This window comes from Canis lupus, chromosome 14 (assembly GCF_003254725.2).
Source record: "Canis lupus dingo isolate Sandy chromosome 14, ASM325472v2, whole genome shotgun sequence".
NCBI classification, from domain to species: domain Eukaryota; kingdom Metazoa; phylum Chordata; class Mammalia; order Carnivora; family Canidae; genus Canis; species Canis lupus.
In genome coordinates this window covers 17363185-17385363 of record NC_064256.1, presented here as the reverse complement: position 1 = coordinate 17385363, position 22179 = coordinate 17363185, and the positions used below count along the sequence as shown (strand labels likewise).

At 35.2% G+C, this 22179-nt stretch overlaps 1 protein-coding gene across 12 annotated transcripts in view; it reads right to left on the bottom strand.

Moving 5' to 3' along the window:
- AKAP9 (A-kinase anchoring protein 9) overlaps positions 1-22179 on the bottom strand; it is a 154194-nt gene that overhangs the window by 120495 nt on the left and 11520 nt on the right. For all 12 annotated transcript variants that reach the window (XM_025471391.3, XM_049093404.1, XM_049093401.1 and 9 more), the window contains 2 exons: positions 10015-10245; positions 6613-6657 (listed from right to left, as the gene is read on the bottom strand). In XM_025471391.3, coding sequence (XP_025327176.1) covers positions 6613-6657; positions 10015-10245 — 276 coding nt within the window. The remainder of the gene's footprint in view (positions 1-6612; positions 6658-10014; positions 10246-22179) is intronic.

The following is a 22179-nucleotide window of genomic DNA, read 5'->3' as shown; positions in this document are numbered from 1 at the left end:
CCCAGAGTATCATGGATTCAACCAGTCCCCATATCAGCAGTCTTTTTTTTTTTTTTTTTTTTATTTATTTATTTTTTTTTTTCATATCAGCAGTCTTAATGAAACATTTTCAAACATTTCACAATTTTTCTACTGTTTTCTATGGACAAAGAGAATATATAACTTTGTCACAGTATAATCCATCATGAATCCAGGCCCAAAATAAGTATCACAAGGGTTATGAACAAATCAGGTCAATCTGTCAAAAATTATTTCATAAGTATCTTTTTTAGTGTATAATCTTCTATTTTTTCAAATTATAAATCAGTTAATCCATTTAGTTTTTGTGACCACCATTAAAAAGAAAAAGTGTTGGGATGCCTGGATGGCTCAGCGGTTAAGCATCTGCCTTCGGCTCAGGTCGTGATCCTGGAGTCCCGGAATCAAGTTCCACATGGGGCTCCTTGCATGGAGCCTGCTTCTCCCACTGCCTGTGTCTCTGCCTCTCTCTCTGTCTCTCATGAATAAATAAATAATTAATTAATTTATTTATTTTTAAAAATGTGTCAAAGGACATGTCACATAGTAAACAGAAGTATGTTTCCTGAAATGTTGTTTGGAAAAAAATACATATGTATGTATAGGTATATATTTATCCATGCACATAATTACTCATGTACATAACAATAATATATGTGACTACATATGCAAATATATAGAAATTACATATTTACATGTAGAATATATTTCTTGGGTTTTTTTTTTTTTAAGATTATATTTATTTATTCATGAGTGACATAGAGAGAGAGAGAAAGAGACACAGGCAGAGGAAGAAGCAGGCTCCATGCAAGGAGCCTGATGTGGGACTCGATCCTGAGTCTCTAAGATCAGGCCCTGGACTGAAGGCGGTGCTAAACCGCTGAGCCACCCAGCTTCCCCAAATATATTTCTTGTTGTTCAACTATGGTCAGTATACTTTAACTTCTATCTGTAGGAATTAGAATTAAATATTACTTGTACCTTACTTTAAAATACATCATATTTATTAGGTATCACAGATAAATAGTTTCAATACATTCTTCTGGACCTTGTAATTCCCACCAGTTTTATAGTTTAAAAAATCAAGGCAAAACGTAACTTCTTGTAATAAGACTTTCCAATAATATTTTCAAAGAGAACTTAAAAATCACAATCTTTTGATGTCCTTACCTTTCAAATCTGTATTAATAAAAATTAAAGTTTACTCTCTTATCCCAAAGTGAAAAAGTGGCTATATAAATTTTAATCAAATTTCACAGGCATATATGAGATGGTCTGACCTGTAACCACTTGGCTTATAAAAAAATTTACCTTAGTATAAAGAAAAAGAAAGCACTTTGTGGAGTCCTGGGGTATCCCAGACATGGGCAGTTCAGATACAAAAACACCTGAAACTTTCAATCAAGAAAGACAAACTGTGAGAATTAAGGCATTACAGAAAGCGAGCGAGATGGCTGAGAAGAAGGATCTTGAGCTCATCTCTCCCCACGAGCATACCAAGGCTGCAACTACATATACTGCAACTCACTGAGAACAACCTAAAGGCTAGCAGAACAGCTCATCCATAGCTAAAGATAGAAAAAGCCACATCAAGAAGGGCAGAAGGGGTAGAAATGCAATCAGAAACTAAACTTCCCCTGTGGCAACTCACAAGCAGGAGAGATATCACAGGTGTGAAGGTCTTTGAGGAGCAAGGGGTGCATTCCTGCACTGGGCACCCCTCACCCCGTCGATCTGCACGGAGAATATGAGCCCCCATAAACATCTGGATTTAAACCAGCTTAACTCTGGGAGAGGAGAGGTCTATAAGAAACCTCAGCTCTGCTCTTAAAAGGCCAGTGTACAACATCACCTGCTCAGAGACCCAGCCCAGAGGTAGCAGTTTGCAAAGCATCTGGACTATATATCTGAAGGAGATTTATTAATTTTAGGGACTGTGCTATACAGGCAAGGATCTGCAAGAACTTTCTCTGGGAATGGAAGCGCTAGCAGGTACTATTTTTCTTGGTCTTCTTCAGCCCATCTGGCTTGAAACAGGTGGGCCCCAGTTCTGACACTCTCTCTTCCTAGCACCACTCACCCTGCTCTGGTGTTCCCCTGCAAAGTCATTCCAACCAACTCAACTGCCCTGGCAGGCACTTTTGCAAAGTGATCCCTGCTCTAAGGAATCCCATTCATCTGCATGCCCATGACAGTGGCCACGGAGCCGCCCAGTCAAGTCACACTGCATACTAACCCCACCCGCCAGCATACCTGTAGCAGCTGCAGCCAGGCCTCTTGGCTAAGCCATGCCAGGGCCAGCCCTACCCACCAGTGTACCCACAGCAGTTGTAGCCCAGTTACTATTTGCAGATGACATGATACTACATATAAAATCTCCAAAGACTCCACTAAAAAACTATTAGAACTAATAAATGAATTTAGTAAAGCTTCAGGACATTAAAATTAATATATAGAAATCTACTGCATCTCAATACACTAAATTACAAAATAGAGAAATTAAGAAAATCCCATTTACAACTGCATCAAAGGGAATAAATTATCTAGGAATAAATTTAACTAAGGAGGTGAAAGACATGTACTCTGAAAACTGTAAGACACTGATGAAAGACCAAAGATGACACAAATAAAGCAAAAGTTATACAATGCTCATGGGTTTAAAGAATTAATATAGTTAAAATGTCCATACTACTCAAAGCAATTTACAAATTCAATGTAAACCCTATCAAAGTACTAATAGCATTTTTCACAGAACTCGGAACAAATAATCCTAAAATGTGTATGGAACCACAAGACCCCAAAAACCCAAAGTAATCTTGAGTAAGAACAAAGCTGGAGGGAACAGATTTCAAATCATACTACAAAGCTATTGTAATCAAAACAGTATGGTACTGGCACACAAATGGACACATAGTCAATGGAAAAGAACTGAGAACCTAAGAAAAAAACCCATGTTTATATGGTCAATTAATCTATGACAAAGGAGGTAAAAATATACAATGAAGAAAAGACCATCTCTTCAATAAATGCTGCTAAAAACACAGGACAGCTACATGCAAAAGAATGAAACCACTCTTAACACCATACACAAAAATAAGCTCAAAATGGATTAAAGACATGAAACTATAGGGATGCCTGGGTGGCTGAGCCATCTGCCTTTGGCTCAGGGTATGATCCTGAAGTCTCAGGATCGAGTCCCACATGGGGCTCCCTGCATGGAGCCTGCTTCTCCCTCTGCCTGTTTCTGCCTCTCTCTCTCTCTCTCTCTCTCTCTCTCTGTCTCTTATGAATAAATAAATAAAATCTAAAAAAAAAAAAAAAAAAAGACATGAAACTATAAAACTCCTCCAAGAATATGTGAGAAGTAAACTCTTATACCTCAGCCTTAGGAATATATTTTTGGATCTGTCTTGTTAGGCAAGGGCAACAAAAGCAAAAATAAACAATTGAAACGACATCAAACTAAAAACTTTTGTACAATGAAGGGAACCATCAACAAAACTAAAAGGCAATGTACTAAAAGATATTTGTAAATGACGTATCCATTAAAAGGTCAATATCCAAAATATATTAAATAAAAAAAAAACTCATAGCAGAGAATATAATGCCAAGTGAGATAAGTTAGAGAAAAACAAATGCAATATGATTTCACGCATATGTGGAATTTAAGAAACAAATGACCAAAAGGGGAAAAAAAGAGATTAGATGAAGAAACAGACTCTTTTTTAAAACTTTAAATTCAATTTGCCAACACATAGTATAACACACAGTGCTCATCACATCCCACGTCCTCCTTAATGCCTATCACCCAGTTATCCCATTACCCCCCACAATCTCTTGTCCAGCAATCTTCAGTTTGTTTCCCAGAGCTGAGTCTCTCAAGGTTTCTCTTCCTCTCTAATTTTCCCCCATTCAGTTTCCTCTCCTTCCCTTATGGTCCCTTGTACTATTTCTTACATTCCACATATAAGTACTACATAGAACAAACTGAGGGTTACCATAGGGGACGGGAGTGGGGGGAATGGGTGATATAAGTGATGGGAGATTAAGCAGTACACTTATCATGATGAGCATTGAGTAATGTATAGAATCGATCAATCACTATATTGTATACCTGAAACTAATATAATACCATATGTTAACTGTACTGAGTTGAAATTAAAAAACTTAATACAAATCATAAAAAAATAAAAATAAAAATAAAAAACTTAATACAAATTTTTAAAAATAATAAAAAATAAATTTAATGAAAATAACTAATTGGATTTAACACCAAAGAAAGAAAGAAAGGCAAAAAAACCCAAACAATCCAATTAAAAAATGAGCAGAGGGCCTGAACATTTTTCTAGAGAAGATATCGTATGACCAACAAACACATGAAAAGATGCTCATTATCATGATGTATATAATTTCACACTTGTTAGAATGGCTATTTAAAAAAAAAACAACCATGAAATAACAAGTGTCGGTGAGAATGTAGGACAAAGGAAACCCTTACGCACTGTAAGTGGGAATGTAAATTGGTGCAGCCACTATGGAAAATAGTATGGCAGGCCTTCAAAAAATTAAAAATAGATCTATATGATTCATTCTAATTTCTGAGTATTTACCTGAAGAAAATGAAAACATCAATTTAAAAAGATATATTGTATGCCTGTGCTTACTGTATGTAGCATTATTATAATATCAAAGACATAGAAGCAACCCAAGTATCCATCAATAGATGGATAAAGAAGATATGGCATATATATATGTGTATATATGTGACACAAATGGCAAGATTTCATTTGTTTTATGGCTGATTAATTTTCCATTTTATACATATACAAACACACACATTCATATACATATATGTGAAACTAATATTCTATATCAACTATACTTCAATTTAAAAATAATGAATAAAAATAATTTTTTAAAAATTTAAGGGATTATAGAAAGAAAACAGTGCTGCTTTCATAATATATGTGTGTGTGTGTGTGTGTGTGTGTGAGTGTGTGTATAATGGGAAATTACTCAGCTATAAAAACAAATGAAATCTTGCCATTTGTGACAACATGGATAAGTGAAATAAGTCAGAGAAAGGGACACCTGGCTGGCTCAGTCAGAAGAGCATCAGATGATTGATCTCGGGGTCATGAATTTGAGCCTCATGTTGAATGTAGAGATCACAGAAACAAATAATATTTAAAAAAAAGAGAGAAAGACAAATACCCTATGATTTCACTTATATGTGGAATCTAAAAAACAAAATAAATGAACAAAACAGAAATAGACTCATAAATACAGAGAACAGACTGGTGGTTGCCAGGAGGGAAAGAAAGTATGGCAATGGGAGGAATAGGTAAAGGGGAAGAAGAGGTACAAACTTCCAGTTATAAAATAAATAAGCCAAGAGGATGTAAAGTACAGCACAAGGAATATAGTTAACAATATTAAAATAATTTTGTATGGTAACAGGTGGTAACTACACTTATTGTGGGAGCATTTTGTAATGTATATAAATGTCAAATTACTATGTTGTAATAATAGTACAATAAAACTAATATAATATTCCATATCAACTATACTTCAATTTAAAAATAATGAGTAAAAATAAATTTTTCAAAAAAGAATGTAAGGCATTATAGAAGTAAAAAGCAGTGTTGTTTTCATATATAAGCCCCAAATTTAAAGTCACAAGGCCAGATTCTCTGAATGTATCTTAAATTGAGATACATCCCCTCTGGGCAACTTTATGTAGCATAAACCAGGTACCAATTTATTTATTTAACCTTGGTTAATTATTTTTCTGACCAGATTACTACTGAGTATATTCCCAGCTTTTAAGCACATTATACTTTTGAAGTATCAAAGTTTGTATTCCCATTAGCATTTCAAAACAGTAATCTGTTCATTTAAGAACATGAAGTTGTCTCGTTTCTTGGTATTAGAAACATACAATATATCAAAACTTATGGAATACACTGAGTTGCTGAACCATTCAGAGTAAGGAATAACTTTCCATATCCTCAAATTCTGGACCAAAGAAATGACAATGATATCTAAAAGAATAAGAAAAAGATAACAATATGCCATATATTTATTAATAACACATAAAGAAGGTATTTCCTAATGTGGCCAATGCCTATATTAGCTTTTATCATCTAAATTAAAAATTGCTATTGATTGCAGCATTAATTTCAACAAATAAACTTATGCAATTATATAGAATTCAAACATCTATAAAAAGTTTTACTCAAAATGTCAAATAGTCTGTATAATGAAATTTTTACTGTGTTGAATAAGGAGACCTTATGACAATCATTAATCCTAGAATCTCAGTATCACTTCCCTAGAAACTTAAGGCCTCCATTTAATTAAGGCCCAAGCTATTCAAACAGATTTCAGACCTTAGTTAATAGTCTGAAAAAAAATATATATATATATATAAAAATTACCCTCAGGCTTCCTAGGTCATTTACATTATATTTTGTTATGCTATACTTCATTATATTTATAAAAAAATACATAAGCATGAGTTGCAAGAAATAGTGTTAATAAGTTTCAAAAATAATATAAAAAGTCAATCCACATAATATTACTTATTCTTACCTCTGAACTATAATCATCTGCCGTAGTTGAAATTTCACTTTCTGGCTAAAACAAAAATAAAAACCAATTACATTAAGGCTTTCCACCCCAAACATTGTACTTTATTAACCCATTACAATTAGTAACATATGACAGAAAATTCACATAATAATATCACTAAAAAACTAGTAAAAATTATTCAAACATTAAAAAAATTTTTATGTATGTGGATTTTATTTTATTAATTCATTTTTTTAAGTAAGCTCTATGCCCAACTGGGGCTTGAACTCACAACCCTGAGATCAAAACTCACATGCTCTATCGACTGACCCAGCCACACGCCCTGAAACCTTTAAAGTTTTCATTCTATGAATCATAATGGCTAACACATCTGAAATTTACCATGAGGCATTTTTCTAAATATAAAAGTATCAAGAAGTACTTTCACATAGTATTTCTATGTGAAATATGTATTACATATCATTTGCAAGACAAAAGCACCACATGAGATATCATCCCTCTAATTCTTATGTCTCTTTTAAATAAAAGAAAGTCTTAAAATGTTAGTCAAGAGTTCAATTCCTTCAAAAAGAAAAATCATGGGTGCTCCTGCTCAGTTGGTAGAGCATGTGACGCGTAATCTCGGGGTCGTGAGTCCGAGCCCCACTCTGGGCTTACAGATTACTTTAAAAAAAGAAAAGAAAAGAAAATCATCGAATCTTGAGGCTAGAAAAGTAGTAACAACCTGAAGTAAAAATCACAATCTTCATTGTTATGAACACCTTTGCAGCTTCTAAAACACTTTCTAAGACATTTCTGTTTCATTCTTACATCGCTGGGATTTGGGTATGGAGTGACTTTTCTGAGCTTCCCTCAGTTTAGAACTACCAGAAAGAGTTAAGGAGGAAACTTAAATTTTCACTGCTTTCACTGTTCACTCATTCATCTAAGAATCTCAATTTACAAGTGAGAAAAGAGGGATCCCTGGGTGGCGCCTGTCATAAATAAATAAAAATGTTTAAAAAATTAAAAAAAAAAAAAAAACAAGTGAGAAAAGAGAATCAGATACAGTCAACAAATATGAACCATCACCGTCTCCCTTCTCATCTATCCTTAAGGAAATTTTATTCGTCACTCAATATCACGCTCTAAGTCTACCTCCTCTCTGATGCAGTAACTGCTGTCAGGAACAGAAATGAGCTTACCCGTATTCTAAAATTCTGTCACAGTGGTTCCTAACTTATATGACCCTCTTTTAAATCTAAAATACTTTCATGACACAAGCCCTCAAGGTTGATTCACTTATGCCTTTTAAACAGCTACAGGGATCCCTGGGTAGCGCAGTGGTTTAGCGCCTGCCTTTGGCCCAGGGCGCGATCCTGGAGACCCGGGATCGAATCCCACGTCGGGCTCCCGGTGCATGGAGCCTGCTTCTCCCTCTGCCTATGTCTCTGCCTCTCTCTCTCTCTCTCTGTGTGTGCGACTATCATAAATAAATAAAAATTAAAAAAATAAAAAAATAAAAAATAAACAGCTACAGAGGGCAGCCGGGCTGGCTCAGCGGTTTAGCGCCACCTTCAGCTCAGGGCGTAACCCTGGAGACCTGGGATCAAGTCCCACATTGGGCTCCTTGCATGGAGCCTGCTTTTCCCTCAGCCTGTGTCTCTGCCTCTGTGTGTGTGTGTGTGTGTGTGTGTGTGTGTGTCTCATGAATAAATAAAGAAAATTAAAAAAAATAAACAGCTATAGATTAAATATATATATATTGTGTACTAAAATCTGTTTTCTGAGGATGAAATGGTGAACAAGATAAGATACTCGTTGCACTGGAAATGCTAAAACTCTAGAGAGAAGCCCAAACATTGATTTGTTATGCAGAAAAAGATACCAAATACATCTTCAAACCACATCGAGCACCAGAGTTACCATATTATATTATTTAAAAGGTCCAGATTTCAACAATTCTAAGATAAACAAAGAAAAAGGAAAGTTTGGCCCATATACAAGAAAAACAGCAGTCAGTTCCTGAGGAAACACAAATATTGGACTTAATATACAAAGACTGTATTTAAGCTACCTATTTTAAATATAGTCAAATAAGTGAATAAAATGAAGTCGAAAATACTAAAGAAAACTATAAGGATACTGCCTTACAAAATAGAGACTATCACTATAAAAGAACCAAAGAGGACTGGCAGGCTCAGTCTGTAGAGCATGCGACTCTTGATTGTGGGGTTGTGAGTTCAAACCCCATGTGGGGTGTAGAGATTACTTTAAGAAATAATAAAAATTTAAAAAAATAATAAATTTTTCTAAAAGTAAAATAACTGAAATGAAAAATTCATTAGGGGGCTTGACAGATCTGATAAGAAAGAATCTGCAAACTTTTAGAGTTCAATTGAAATTAAGCAGTCTAAGGAAAAGATTAAAAGAGAATGAAGAAAAATGACAGAGCCTGAGAGATCTGTGCAACAATATCAAACATAGTAACATGAAAAATAGGAGACCCAGAAGAGGGGACAGAAAAGAGCAGAGAGAATATTTGAAGATACAATGCCCAAAAGCTTCCCAAATTTGATGAAAAATAATAATCTACATAGCTAAGATGTTCAAAAATTCTAAGTAGGGAATTACAAAAAGATCTACTCTTAGCAAATCTCTAACACCCCTGAACTTTTTCATAAAGCTCAAATCCTATAAATCATTTAAATCTTTGTTTCTATATAAACATGGCAGCGTACAATCCAAATTATAATTATTATATTTCTCATCCACCACTCTTTCTCCTAAGCATCCCAGCCTTCTCTACTCCTGGTCTTAGTTGGTAAGCTCCACCCCACACACCATGTCAACCCACTTCTAAATTCTCCCACATCACCTTATCTGGAAAATTACACTACTAAAGAAAGGAAGAAAACTAGTCTTTATTTAGAGCCTACTATGGGCCAGGTGCAATCTCCTGCCTCTCACCTTTACCATCACCCCATCCCCATTATTCTGTGATGCTTTTAAAACTAAACTTCTTACAGTTTCCAAATCACATCATATAGTTTCATGTTCTTGTGAATGTTGCTTCTCCATCACAGAGGTTGCCTTACCTACTTCTTTGCTATAGCTAAGCTTAGCATTCCCACAAACCATGGTACTCAAGGGTTCCATATGCATTTTTGTTACCATAGCTGTAATCAGAGTACACAGACTATCTTACATCTGCCTTCCCCACTTGACTGACTTTCCTAAGGGGCAGAGAATGTTATATTTCCCATTGTATCCTTGGTGCTGAATCCCTGATGTATTACAGTTGTTGTACTACAAATGTTTATTGAATCAAGCTCACAAAAATGGCACAGGGTACTAATGAGTGTTGTCATTACAACTTTCCACTTGGAATTCTAACATTCAAAAATCTAGATGAATACTTACTTCAACAGAGAAGACCTCATCACGTTTGATTAGCGCGGATTCAGGAGTCACAGTTGTTCCTACTCTCTGAGAACTATTTATGTACATTTCATCACTTTGTGAGTGTTCAATATTCAAAGCATGGTATGTTGACACATCATGTTTACTGCTTGAAGTCTTCCTCTTTTTTTTCTGCTTCTTAGAAGGATTCTGCCCATCAGATTGAGCTTTCCTCTGTCGAAACTGGGCAAGCTACGGAAAAAAAGACATTGTCCGTATCATTAGAGTTAATTTTTCTTTACCATCACTATGAAAAAAGCAAGTATCTTTGGAGTCACTTTCTTTACAAGATCAAACCACCACTAAAGTGATAACTAAATAAAGAACAGTTATTAGAGTTCTTAATATAACTACTGAATTGCAAAGAAATTAGGTACTTCTGAACGAATGCTATTCAAATATTAAGAACTGAAAACGTTATGTCTAAAGAAAAAAAATTAGCCCAGAGTTGAGTAGAATAGGGAAAATAGGCAGTCTCACTCATTGTTTAGCGAGAGTAATCTCTGAATGTTAGATTATGCAAAAATATAAGAGGTCTAAATGCATTTGCCTTGTGAAATTTCTGGGACTTCTACTAATTTATACTAAATGTAATTTGTCCATGTAAAAGATTTAGCTGTACAAATGATCACTGTAGCCTTGTTTCTAACGGGAAAAATTTTGAAATAACTTAAATGTTAAACAATAGTGCTTCCTACCCCCTAACCATCTGCATATCATCAGGATTTTTGCTATGCCCTAATGCCATCTATATACTCATCATTAACTTACCATGTTTTAACTAGCATACTAATCTAGATTTATTTTAATAGGAGACTTTCTATCCTGGTATAAATTAAAAGCCACTATCACTTGTGATTTCCTTAAAGAAAATAGCAAACAGGAGTAACTAACGAAAAATAACACTACATTACTAAATTTTTAGTTAGGTATTATTGCTGAAGATTGTAAGAGAAACAGACAAGTGTTAAAGAAGTATTAAGGATATATGAGCATCAAACAGACTTTTGGCTTACTGTAAACAGATGGGCTAAAAAAAAAAAACCTGGTAAAGTATTAACTTTCTTATGATACCATTCGCTATTATTTAATATTGGATCAGAGTATCACCTAAAATACCTTATCACCACCTAAAATCGGAAGTATGCATTATATACTTTGGGCAACACTGGATTAACTCAACTAAAATAATGTTAACATATATCATCCATAATAATAAAGACGTTTATATAAAAATATATGTGAAAAAATAAAGCTGTTTATGACACAGTCGTATATATAAAATAATATTGCAATAGAATCTTTTTTTAATAAAAGGAAAATGGTGTGCATCTCTTTCGACAAAGACAAGCAGGGCTCAGGCTCAGAGACTTCAAAAGGCATAGATAAATTCTGGAAGAATATAGCTACAACTTTGGTATCTCTCTAGATTGGAGACTACTGGTATTTTTCTTTATGCTCATTTGAAATTTCCTTTCTTATGGAACAAATTTTCTAAATTTTACATGAAGCAACTACTAGTCACCAATTCTTAAATTTAATTTTGAGCTACTTGATCATTTAGAGAACAAAAGCATAAGAACAGGTATAAGTCCCTTTGTGCCTTAAAAGAAGGAAATCTACTACCAGTGTATTAATTATATAATTAATTATATGACCAAGCACAAAGATGGCCAACAAATTTCTTATGCTACGAAGTATTAAAACAATCTTAATAATGACATAGATATTATTAGCTATCAAAATATGTGACAAATACAAGAGCTTATAGAATAACACAGCATATTTTATACTTATTTTGTCTGTTGCAGGTGAAAAAAAGGATACAGCTATGTAGTAGTGATCACTTAAAGACATCTAACTCACAAGTCAGAAATATCTAATCAATTGCTGATCCTGTAGAATGTAAAATATATCACATTAAAAACTTTTCCCAGTTATTTAGCAACTGGCCTGTTACCCTACTTTATGTCTGCCTTAAGGAACAGATGTAAGACCAGTTGCCTCTATTTGTACATTATTAAGCTGCTGGAATGCATTTAAACTACTCTGGAGGACAGTAAATTCATTCTTAAAAATAAACCAACTGAAACACTATTACATATTATCTGTAAATAGAATGAAAAGTCTAGGCACATCATTTAAAAAGATCCCTCACGGAGGACGTAAAACCAAGAAAAATATTAATAATAGTAACATTCTTGATATGTAAGTTCAACTTCAGAAACTTCTTAAAATTCCATGTTGTCTGTGTTAGAAAACATACCCAGATAGCAGAGAATATAAAGACAAAGATGAATATTCTGTTTAAAATTTCAACTTGTTAAGATTATATATATATTTATATGTACAAATATGTAAAAAAGGAGAAAACTAAAACTGTATTTTAAAAAGTTTGATTTTTAAATAAACACCTCTAAGGCATTCATTACTAAATGAAACAAAATGAAAAAGTTATTAATAGAGAATAAAAAGTAGAAGGGTTCTTGGGGCATCTGGCTGGCTCAGTCAGAGGAGCATGAAACTCTTGTTGATCTCGGGGTCGTGAGTTCAAATTCCACACTGGGAATAGAGATTACTTAAATAAATAAAAATTCTGAAAAAGATAGAATGGTTTTATTACAATGTTTAGAGTAAATCACTTCTCAGAACATAAAATTACTAGACACTGTTTTAGGCCTTTTACTGATTATACAAAGTTATACTATTTTTTCAGAACAATTAATCAGAAGGTAAACAGTATGAGAATAAAGACTTTTGTTCCATTCATTGCTATATATTTAAAGTCTGGAACAGTACTAAAAGAATACATGTTGAGTGGGAAAAAAAAAAAACCTTATCTTTTACAGAAAAGTCACCACCAAAAAAATCACTTTAAGCACTGTTCCATAAACAAGGCAATTATGATATAACAGGCATATCTAATTCTACTATGTAGAAAAGTTTCATGATCTTAGAATTAAAATCAGCAATTAAATGATTTTAAACAAAAAATAATCCCTCTCACCATCTCTTCCTCCATCAGGCAAAACAAAACAAAACCAGACACCTAATTCTCAAAAATAATGCCCAAAATAGCTTTTTTTTTCCCCAAAATAGCTTTTTAGCAAGAGTTCTGTTTCATAAAAATTATAAAGAACTATGCAACTCAACATGAAAAAAAACCAATCTGACTAAAAAATGAACAGAGGTTCTGAATAGACATTTCTCCAAAGAAGACATATAGATGGCTAACAGATGCATAAAAAGCTACACTCATCATCAAGGAAATGCAAATCAAAACCACACTGAGCTATCACTCTACTCCTTGTCAGAATGACTAAAATCAAAAACACAAGACATAAGTGTTGCTGAGGATGTGGAGAAAAACCCTTTTGGGTGGCTGCTGGGAGTGTGTATTGATGCAGCCATTGTGAGACAGTATGGAGATTCCTCAAAAAATTAAAAATAGCATTACCATGTAATCCAGTACTTCCACTATATTTACTCAAAGAAAATGAAAACATGAATTTAAAAAGATATTTACACCCCCATGTTTATTGTAGTATTATTATTTACTATAAGCAAGATATGGAAGCAACTTCTATATGAAGTTGTGCTACATATAGACAATGGAATATTATACGGCCATAAAAAAACAAGATTGTGCCACTGGCTTAGCTGGTTGGGTGTCTAACTTGATTTTAGCTCAGGCCATGTCTCAGGGTCATGGGATCAAGTCTGAGTCAGGCTCCACATTGGGTGCAGAGTCTGCTTAGGATTCTCTCTCTCCCTCTCCCCTCCCTCCATCTCTCTACCTCTCTAAAAGAAAGAGAGAGAGATCATGCCATTTGAGACAATGTGGGAAGACTTGGAGGGCATTATACTAAACACAGTAAGTCAGACTAAGACAAATAACATAATTTCATTTGTCTGTGGAATTTAAAAAACAAAACAAGCATAAAAAGACACTCAAATACAGAGATGAAACTGTAGAGGGGAGGTAGAGACAAGAGATGGGTGAAACAGATAAAGGCAAGTGAGAATACACTTATCCTGATGACCAATGAGAAATGTATAAAATTGCTGAATCATTATATTGTACACCTGAAACTAATATAAATGCTACATGTTAATTATACTTTGATTTTAAAAATCAATATATAATTTCCACAACAGCTTTTCAGCAAGAATTCCATTTCATAAAAGTATGAGAGGAGTAAGATCATAAGTCTGATTTCTTATACCTATCTAGACTATTTTTATTTTAAATCTGAAAAGTGGCAAGTGAGCAGAAAAACAAAAATCAGAAACTACTCAATTAGTTAATCATCTGATATTGAAATGATACACTTTAAATTACTGAGAAAACATTTATTCTAAAACATGCTGAAAATTCAGACTACGGCCATCTGTGTTTGTCATTTGGAAGCCAATTATAAAAACGTTAACATATGTAGGCACAGAAATAGTTGCAAGATTTACTGGAAAGATATCATGTCCATATACACTTGTCTTTCAAAACTGATTCAGATCTCAAACAAGTATCTCACTCTGACCAGCACATGAATATACTACTAAACAAAAATGACTGATAATTTATTCCCTAAGTTCAATACTTAAAACTTTGTAAGTAATCAACCTCAATAAAATAAAGAACTTAAAAGAGCTATATAAAAACATGCCAAGTTTTTATAGTGTCCCTTAAAAAAAACCTACGAATTGTAACCTGTTTATCAAGTGTTCACTGAGTGTTAACTACATGCCAGGCATTGTGCTAATCATGAATCAAAATACATTGTCCTACTAGTAGGATCTTTTAGTTAAGGCCAGTCTATTATATTACTTCACTGAGTTGTGAGAAGCAAGTAAGATAAAAGTTAGCATACAATTTCACAAATAAAAGTACTCCTATATATCTTTAAGTAGGTGGTATGGGAGCTTCCTGATTTTCAGCTATCCTGATTTTCTCAAAGGTGGCTTTCTATTGGAAATGTGGTTCTTGAGTTTTTATCTGTGAAGGAAATATGTTGGCATGTGACAGGTATTAGGTAGTTTATTTATTTTAAAAATATTTACTAACTGCCTATCATGTATCCAGCACTGTGCTAATGGTAGTACAGATGGTATAGGAAGTAATGAATCAAACAGATACAAACCATATTCTTCTGATTTGTAATCCAGGTAAGAAGAACAAATTAAACAAATACAGATAAAAACAGAAATATATCATTTTAAGAAATAAAAAGTGCTTTGACGATAACATTTAGGTACAAAAGAAAGCCTACAATGTAAAGACTTAATCTGGTTGGGGATGTCAGAAGAGGTCAGGAAGTATCCTACTAGAAAAAAGAACGTGGAAGCTGAGATCTTATTTGCCTAAGATCATAATCAGTGAAGCGGCAAAATAGAACAAGATCACCTGACTCCAAATCCATTTTTTTCTATTATATCAATTTATGTTCCATGCACTGAGTTCCTTTTATCCCCTCATTTGTTATTATACTTCAAATCCTAGAACACTAAGTGTAAAGGCATGAATATAAGAAATCACCAAACCAACAAATACTTTTTTGACAAAACTGGTGGGAAAACACACAATATACACACACAAATCCAAAAGAGATAAAATATTTTTAAAATGTTATCTAGTCTCTCCAGTTTCCAAAAACAGCTATAATCAATTGAGCCATTTTCTGTTTTCGCTGTAGAAAATTTAAGAAATCCTAATTAATTCTAATTATGTTAACTATGTGTACTTGTCAGTGCTGCCTTTAAACCTTTTTAATATTCCTTAATGAATGCTGCACAAGAATGCTGTACAAACTATTACAACAAAATTCCAGGGGCCTAACTATGGAAACAAAAAGAAGATTATAACAGTTGACTCAAAGACAATTTGTATGTAGGGCAACTGAAAAGCAAAGAAGACAAAAGCAACATTTTAAGGATGCTCTGAAGCATATTTTCTAACAGTATCACAAACTGTTGGAAGATAATAATGCCAAAAAGCCTCAAAAATATCAGATAGGGAAAAGACCTCAGAACTTTATATTACTGAGCCATCAGTTTTATTTATATTTTTATTTACTCTATAATTAATCTCATTCAATATAGATTTTTTATTAGTTTTGTAACACCTTCATGTCTAAGAAGAAAACAGATTCTGCAGTCTAAGGAATCATTTTAATTTTGAAAATTTTAATACATTTCGTTGTATGGCACATAGTAGGCACAAATATTTGTTGAATGAAAATAATATTTCAAAAAGAATACAGATTACATATAATAGAGTACTGGATTGCTACATCTGAAGAGAGTATAATAAGCTAGCTTTAGGACACTGGACAAGCCACTTGACCTCAGCAGAACCCAATTTCTTCAACTGTACAATGAAAAGGTAGATTCGAAGGACGTTTTAAGATTCTCTCAAGTTTTGGGGCACCTGGGTGGCTCAGTTACATGTCCAACTGCTGATTTTAGCTCAGGTCATGATCTCAGGATCATGAGACTGAGCTCGCATTAGGCCCCATGCTCAGCGGGGAGTCTGCTTGCATTCTCTCTCCTTGTCCCTCTCCCCCACCCCACTCACACATGCATGTGTGCATGCTCTCTCTCTAACAAATTTTAAAAAATAAAGATTTCTTCCAGTTTTAAGGGCTCTCTGGAAGAATTTTTTCAATTGTTCCCTATCCTTTCTCCTCCTCCTACTCTCACTTATAAAGGAGTAGAAGCTAGAATTTTACATTATGAGTCTTAAAAAAAAACCCAAAAACATTGCTAGAAGGGCTCCTGGGTGACTCAGTTGGTTAAGCGTCTGGCTCTTGGTTTCAGCTCAGGTCATGATCTCAGGGTTGTGGGATTAAGCCTAGTGTTGGGCTCCGTACTGGATGTGGAGCCTTCTTGAGACTCTCCCCTTCCCTTTCCCACTGCCCCTCCCCACTTCCTCTTTTAAAAATCAAACAAAAACCACTGCCTGAAAAACAATTAAAAAAAACAGTATCTATTACCAAATGACCCCAAACAAAAAAAGATGACAGATGCAGAATAAAAAGAATGACTCTTGTATTTAGAACAAATATAAGTATGTAAAATTATCAAATACTGTTCTAGACTCATGTTACTGATTATATGAAGTCAATTTATTTCAGAACAAATAACCAGACGGTAAGCTCCAGGAGGGCAGGGATTCTTTTTTGTTGTTGTTGTTTAAGATTTTATTTATCTATTCATGAGAGACACAGAGACACAGAGAGAGAGGCAGAGGCAGAGGGAGAAGCAGGCTCCATGCAGGGAGCCTGACACGAGACTCGATCCTGGGACTCCAGGATCACACCCCGGGCCAAAGGCAGATGCCAAACCACCGAGCCACCCAGGTGTCCCGAGGGCAGGGATTCTTAATCAAAATCAAAGCCTACATAATACTCTTAAGTCTAGATGAGTGCTTGTGCATAGGTTCTCAAATGAATATTTGTTGAATAAAAAAATATATTTTTTATAAAAAGAGGTATCACTAGAACTCCAATAAAAAAATTTTAAAAAAAGAGGTATCACTAAACAATAATTTTAGGCAGTATTCCTCAGAACTTTAGAACATCTGCAGTTTCTTAAAAAAAAAAAAAAAAAGGATGGGGTAACCTGGCTGGCTCAGTCAGAAAAGCATGTGACTCTTGATCTCGGGGTTGTGAGTTCGAGTCCCACACTAGGTGTAGAGATTATTTAATATGAATTTTTCCTTAAAGATGGTATACCGGGCCCATGATTACATTGTTGCACAACCATACAATGTAACTGTCAAAAATAATGTTTCCCCAAAAAATTTTAATGTGAGAAAATGCTCTCAACATAAAGTCAGGGGAGTATGAGGCCCAAACTGCATAGAATATGATTCCAGTTAAGTTTAAAAACTTACACAGAAACAAAGAATCCACAAACAGTGATTACTTGTGGATTGAGACTTGAGACTATGGGTGATTGTTTTCTTCTTTGAAAAATCTTCAGTGTCCCTCCCCCTCAGATCTGTAAACAATATTCGCTAGTAAGACTACCATGGGCTTGTAAATTAATATCACCATTTTTTTTAAATGACAAAATACAACTACACATCTAACACAAATCTCATTCTAAAAAACAGAGAAGGCAGAGCCCAGGAATATGCTGTCCTGGGACCCAGGCACTTTCATCAGCCTCACCAGACACCATCACCAAACCTTGTAAGTGTAACTGCCAACACTGACAGGTCATCACATCTTCACTGTGCACATGCCACCTGCCTCTTGCATTTCACTGTCACCTCAGTTACTAAAACAGTGAGAAGAATGGACTATGTCCAAATTTTATATAGTCTCTGCATATTACAAAGCCTAATCTCTTTATAAGTAAATAAAAGCAGTGTACATCTTTTACCAGAGAATCCTTAAACCAAGGTATATCTGTAACAGATATGATCTCTCTTAGCAACATAAATACAAGCCAGTTTATCACTTGAGGTTTCCTTTATAAGCCATAGGTTATAGACTACTATTCCTTCTGATATATGTATCTTCTTTTTGCAGGAATTCTCAATTTAATAATGGAAGAACTACTACATCTAGTCAGTTCAAAGGCCCATCCTGTCAGCTTTCCAGTGTCCATAACAGCTCCAAAGAATATCTGTCCATGATCATTTATGTGATATAATGAGATATATAATTATATATATTACAAAAGTAATAGTTTGCTTTTGACTTCATTTATTCTTCCTGCCTCCTTTCCTAACACAGTCACTATTCCCCAAGAACTGACAGGCCTTGAGATCACAATCTGCACACATCTAGCCCTTGGCATGTGCTGTGCATCAGAAGATGGAGAAAAGTTAACTCAGCAGCAATGTTTGTAATAGCAAAAAGAAACCTGGACAACCCAATGCCAAAGATACTAAGGGAAAATTCCAATAACAGAATAACTATGCAGAAGTGAACATTCTCTACATAACACTGAACATAAAGCAAATCACTAAAGACTGCTTACAACATGATTAAGTTTTGAACTTCAAAACCAGGAAAACCAGTAAAGTTTATGTATACATATGTGATACAGAAAAGCAAAGCTATGATAAAATTCAGAACTGTAGTTACCTGAAGTGGCAAGGGGGAGGAGATGGAATTAGATTCTTTTCTTTTCTTTTCTTTCTGATTTTATTTATTCATTCATTCATTCATTCATTCATTCATTTATTTATTTGTTTATGAGAGACAGGGAGAGAGACAGAGACACAGGCAGAGGGAGAAGCAGGCTCCATGCAGGGAGCCCGATGTGGGACTCGATCCCCGGTCTCTGGGATCACATCCTGAGCCAAAGGCAGATGCTCAACCACCAAGCCACCCAGGCATCCCTGGAATTAGATTTTCAAATGTATTTGAATGTGCCTATTTCTTTCTTTTTTTTTTTTTTTAATTTTTATTTATTTATGATAGTCACACAGAGAGAGAGAGAGGCAGAGACACAGGCAGAGGGAGAAGCAGGCTCCATGCACCAGGAGCCCGACGTGGGACTCGATCCCGGGTTTCCAGGATCGCGCCCTGGGCCAAAGGCAGGCGCCAAACCGCTGCGCCACCCAGGGATCCCTGAATGTGTCTATTTCTTAAGCTGGGTAGCAAGTATAAAGGTAATTCTTGTAGACTATACAAAAAAACTATACATTTTTCTTAAGCAGACTCCACGCTGGGTGTGGACTTGAACTCACAACCCTGAAATCAAGACATGGACATCTAACTGAACCACCCAGGTGCCCCTTATCTATACATTTTAGATTTATTCTTTTGTAGATGAATCACAATTAATTTAGGTATTTTTAAAGTATGCAGAACTTCCTTCTGAAGAAATTAGCCAGGGCTCCTACCTTCTATGACACCCAGGTCTCTTCTGCCACTCTAGTTTGAGAAAAGAAGCAAGTCAATTCAATTCTTCTCCTGGAATTAGGGAATAAGGAGGCAAGAAAGACGTCCAGAATGATAAGAGAGGGGAACCCTGGGTGGCTCAGCGGTTTAGTGCCTGCCTTTGGCCCAGGGCGTGATCCCGGAGTCCCAGGATCGAGTCCCACGTTGAGCTCCCAGCATGGAGCCCGCTTCTCCCTCTGCCTGTGTCTCTGCCTCTCTCTCCTCTCTCTATGACTATCATGAATAAATAATAAAAAAAAAAGAAAGATAACAGAGGGGAGATGCATCTTACATGCAGGATTCTAAAATCAGTGTATGATATAATAATCATATAAATCTATAAATAGGGCAGCCCGGGTGGCTCAGTGGTTTAGCACCACCTTCAGTCCAGGGCCGGATCCTGGAGACCCAGGATCGAGTCCCACATCGGGCTCCCTGCATGGAGCCCGCTTCTCCCTCTGCCTGTGTCTCTGCCTCTCCCTCTCTCTCTCATCTCTCATGAATAAATACATAAAATCTTTAAATAAATAAATAAATAAACAAATAAATAAATAAAATCTACAAATATCCCTAAAATCAACCATAAGGTAAAATTCACCTTATAAACCTGCTAGTCATGTTGCAGACTCAAATACTTTTCCCTATATCTAACATAGCCAGTTTTCTTGCTGACATGTATCATCCCTACTTCTTCAGTTGCACACCAAGGAAAGTAGATGGCATATGCATGTTTATGTATAATCACTCAGTGTTGCACAATCACACAGTGATGTTACTGGATCTGAAACTTTACTACATACTGAGGATCTTTAAAAAAAATAGTGAGTTTCGGGGTGCCTGGGTGGCTCAGTCAGTTAAGAATCTGACTCTTGGTTTCAGCTCAGGTCATGATCTCAGGGTTGTGAGATTGAGCACCGTGACCTCTGGCTCAGGAGTCCGCTTGAGATTCTCTCCCTATGCCCCTCCCCCTACTCTCTCTCTCTTAAATAAATAAATATTAAAAAAAAAAATAGTGAGTCCAGAGGTGTCTGGGTGGTTCAGTTGGTTGGGCGTCTGACTCTTGATTTCGGCTCAGGTCATGATTTCAGGCTTTCAGGGTCATGGACTCCCTCTGCCCCACCCCCACTCCCACACTCAATTGCTCTCTCAAAAAAAAAGTTCTGACTCTACCCCAGACACTCTGATTTTGGGCTGGAGTATGACTTAGGATTCAAAATTGTTTGAAGCTTCCTAGGTGCTTCTGTTGTGCAAAAAGTTTGGGAATCACTAGGCTAGGTGCTTATTCTATGAAGAGACAGGCTCCCACTACTTAAATAAGTCTTCTCCCCCCTGCTTTTCTTTTTTTTTTAAGTATATGGTTGAGAAACAACCTCATTAACTAGGACAGACTTGGGAATTCATCTCATAATTTTTGGTCATGTGTAAACTGATGTACAGGCAAAGGAAGCTGACCTGCAAAAAGGGGAATATCAGATATTATGAAAGATTAGAGATGACGTAGAGAACAACACTGATTCCAAATGCCTTTTCAGGTTCCCATGAGGTCCAATTATATTTCATTTACCTTCCTTTGAAATCTATCTTTATAATAATAACTCTCTATTTTCTCTCCTTCCTTAAATAATCTTAGGTTTTTGAAAATAAAAAAAGCCCAGGATGCCTGGGTGCCTCAGTCAGTTACACATCTAGTTTTTCACTTCAGTCAGGTCACCATCTCAAGGTTGCAGAATCAAGCCCCATGGTGGGCTCCTCACTCAGCAGGGAGTCTGCTGGAGATTCTCCTTTTCTGTCTCCCTCTGCCCCTTTCCCCTGCTTGTACACTCCTATGAGCTCTCTCTTTCTCAAATAGATAAATGTTTAAAAAAAGAAAGAAAAGAAAAAAGTCCTACTAGAATTAGGATATTTGTATTTACATTTAGCTATATTAATCAAATCAATATTTTATAATTTTTTAAAAATGGTTTTACTGCTTCATCTATATAGTAATAACAGAACTGCCACCTGGTGGTAGCATATCTACCTGACTACGGGATATATTTTTTGGAAGGAATAACCTCTTCAGAGGTTAAACATATCAAATATACATTCTTTTAACAGTTTTCTGCTACTTTTAGGATAAAATCCATACTACTTTAAATAACACCTATGGCTTCTCATTATCTGATCCCAGTCTATTTCTCCAATCTAATTTTCTGCTATATACCTTAATCTTCTATGCTCCAGCATGAGA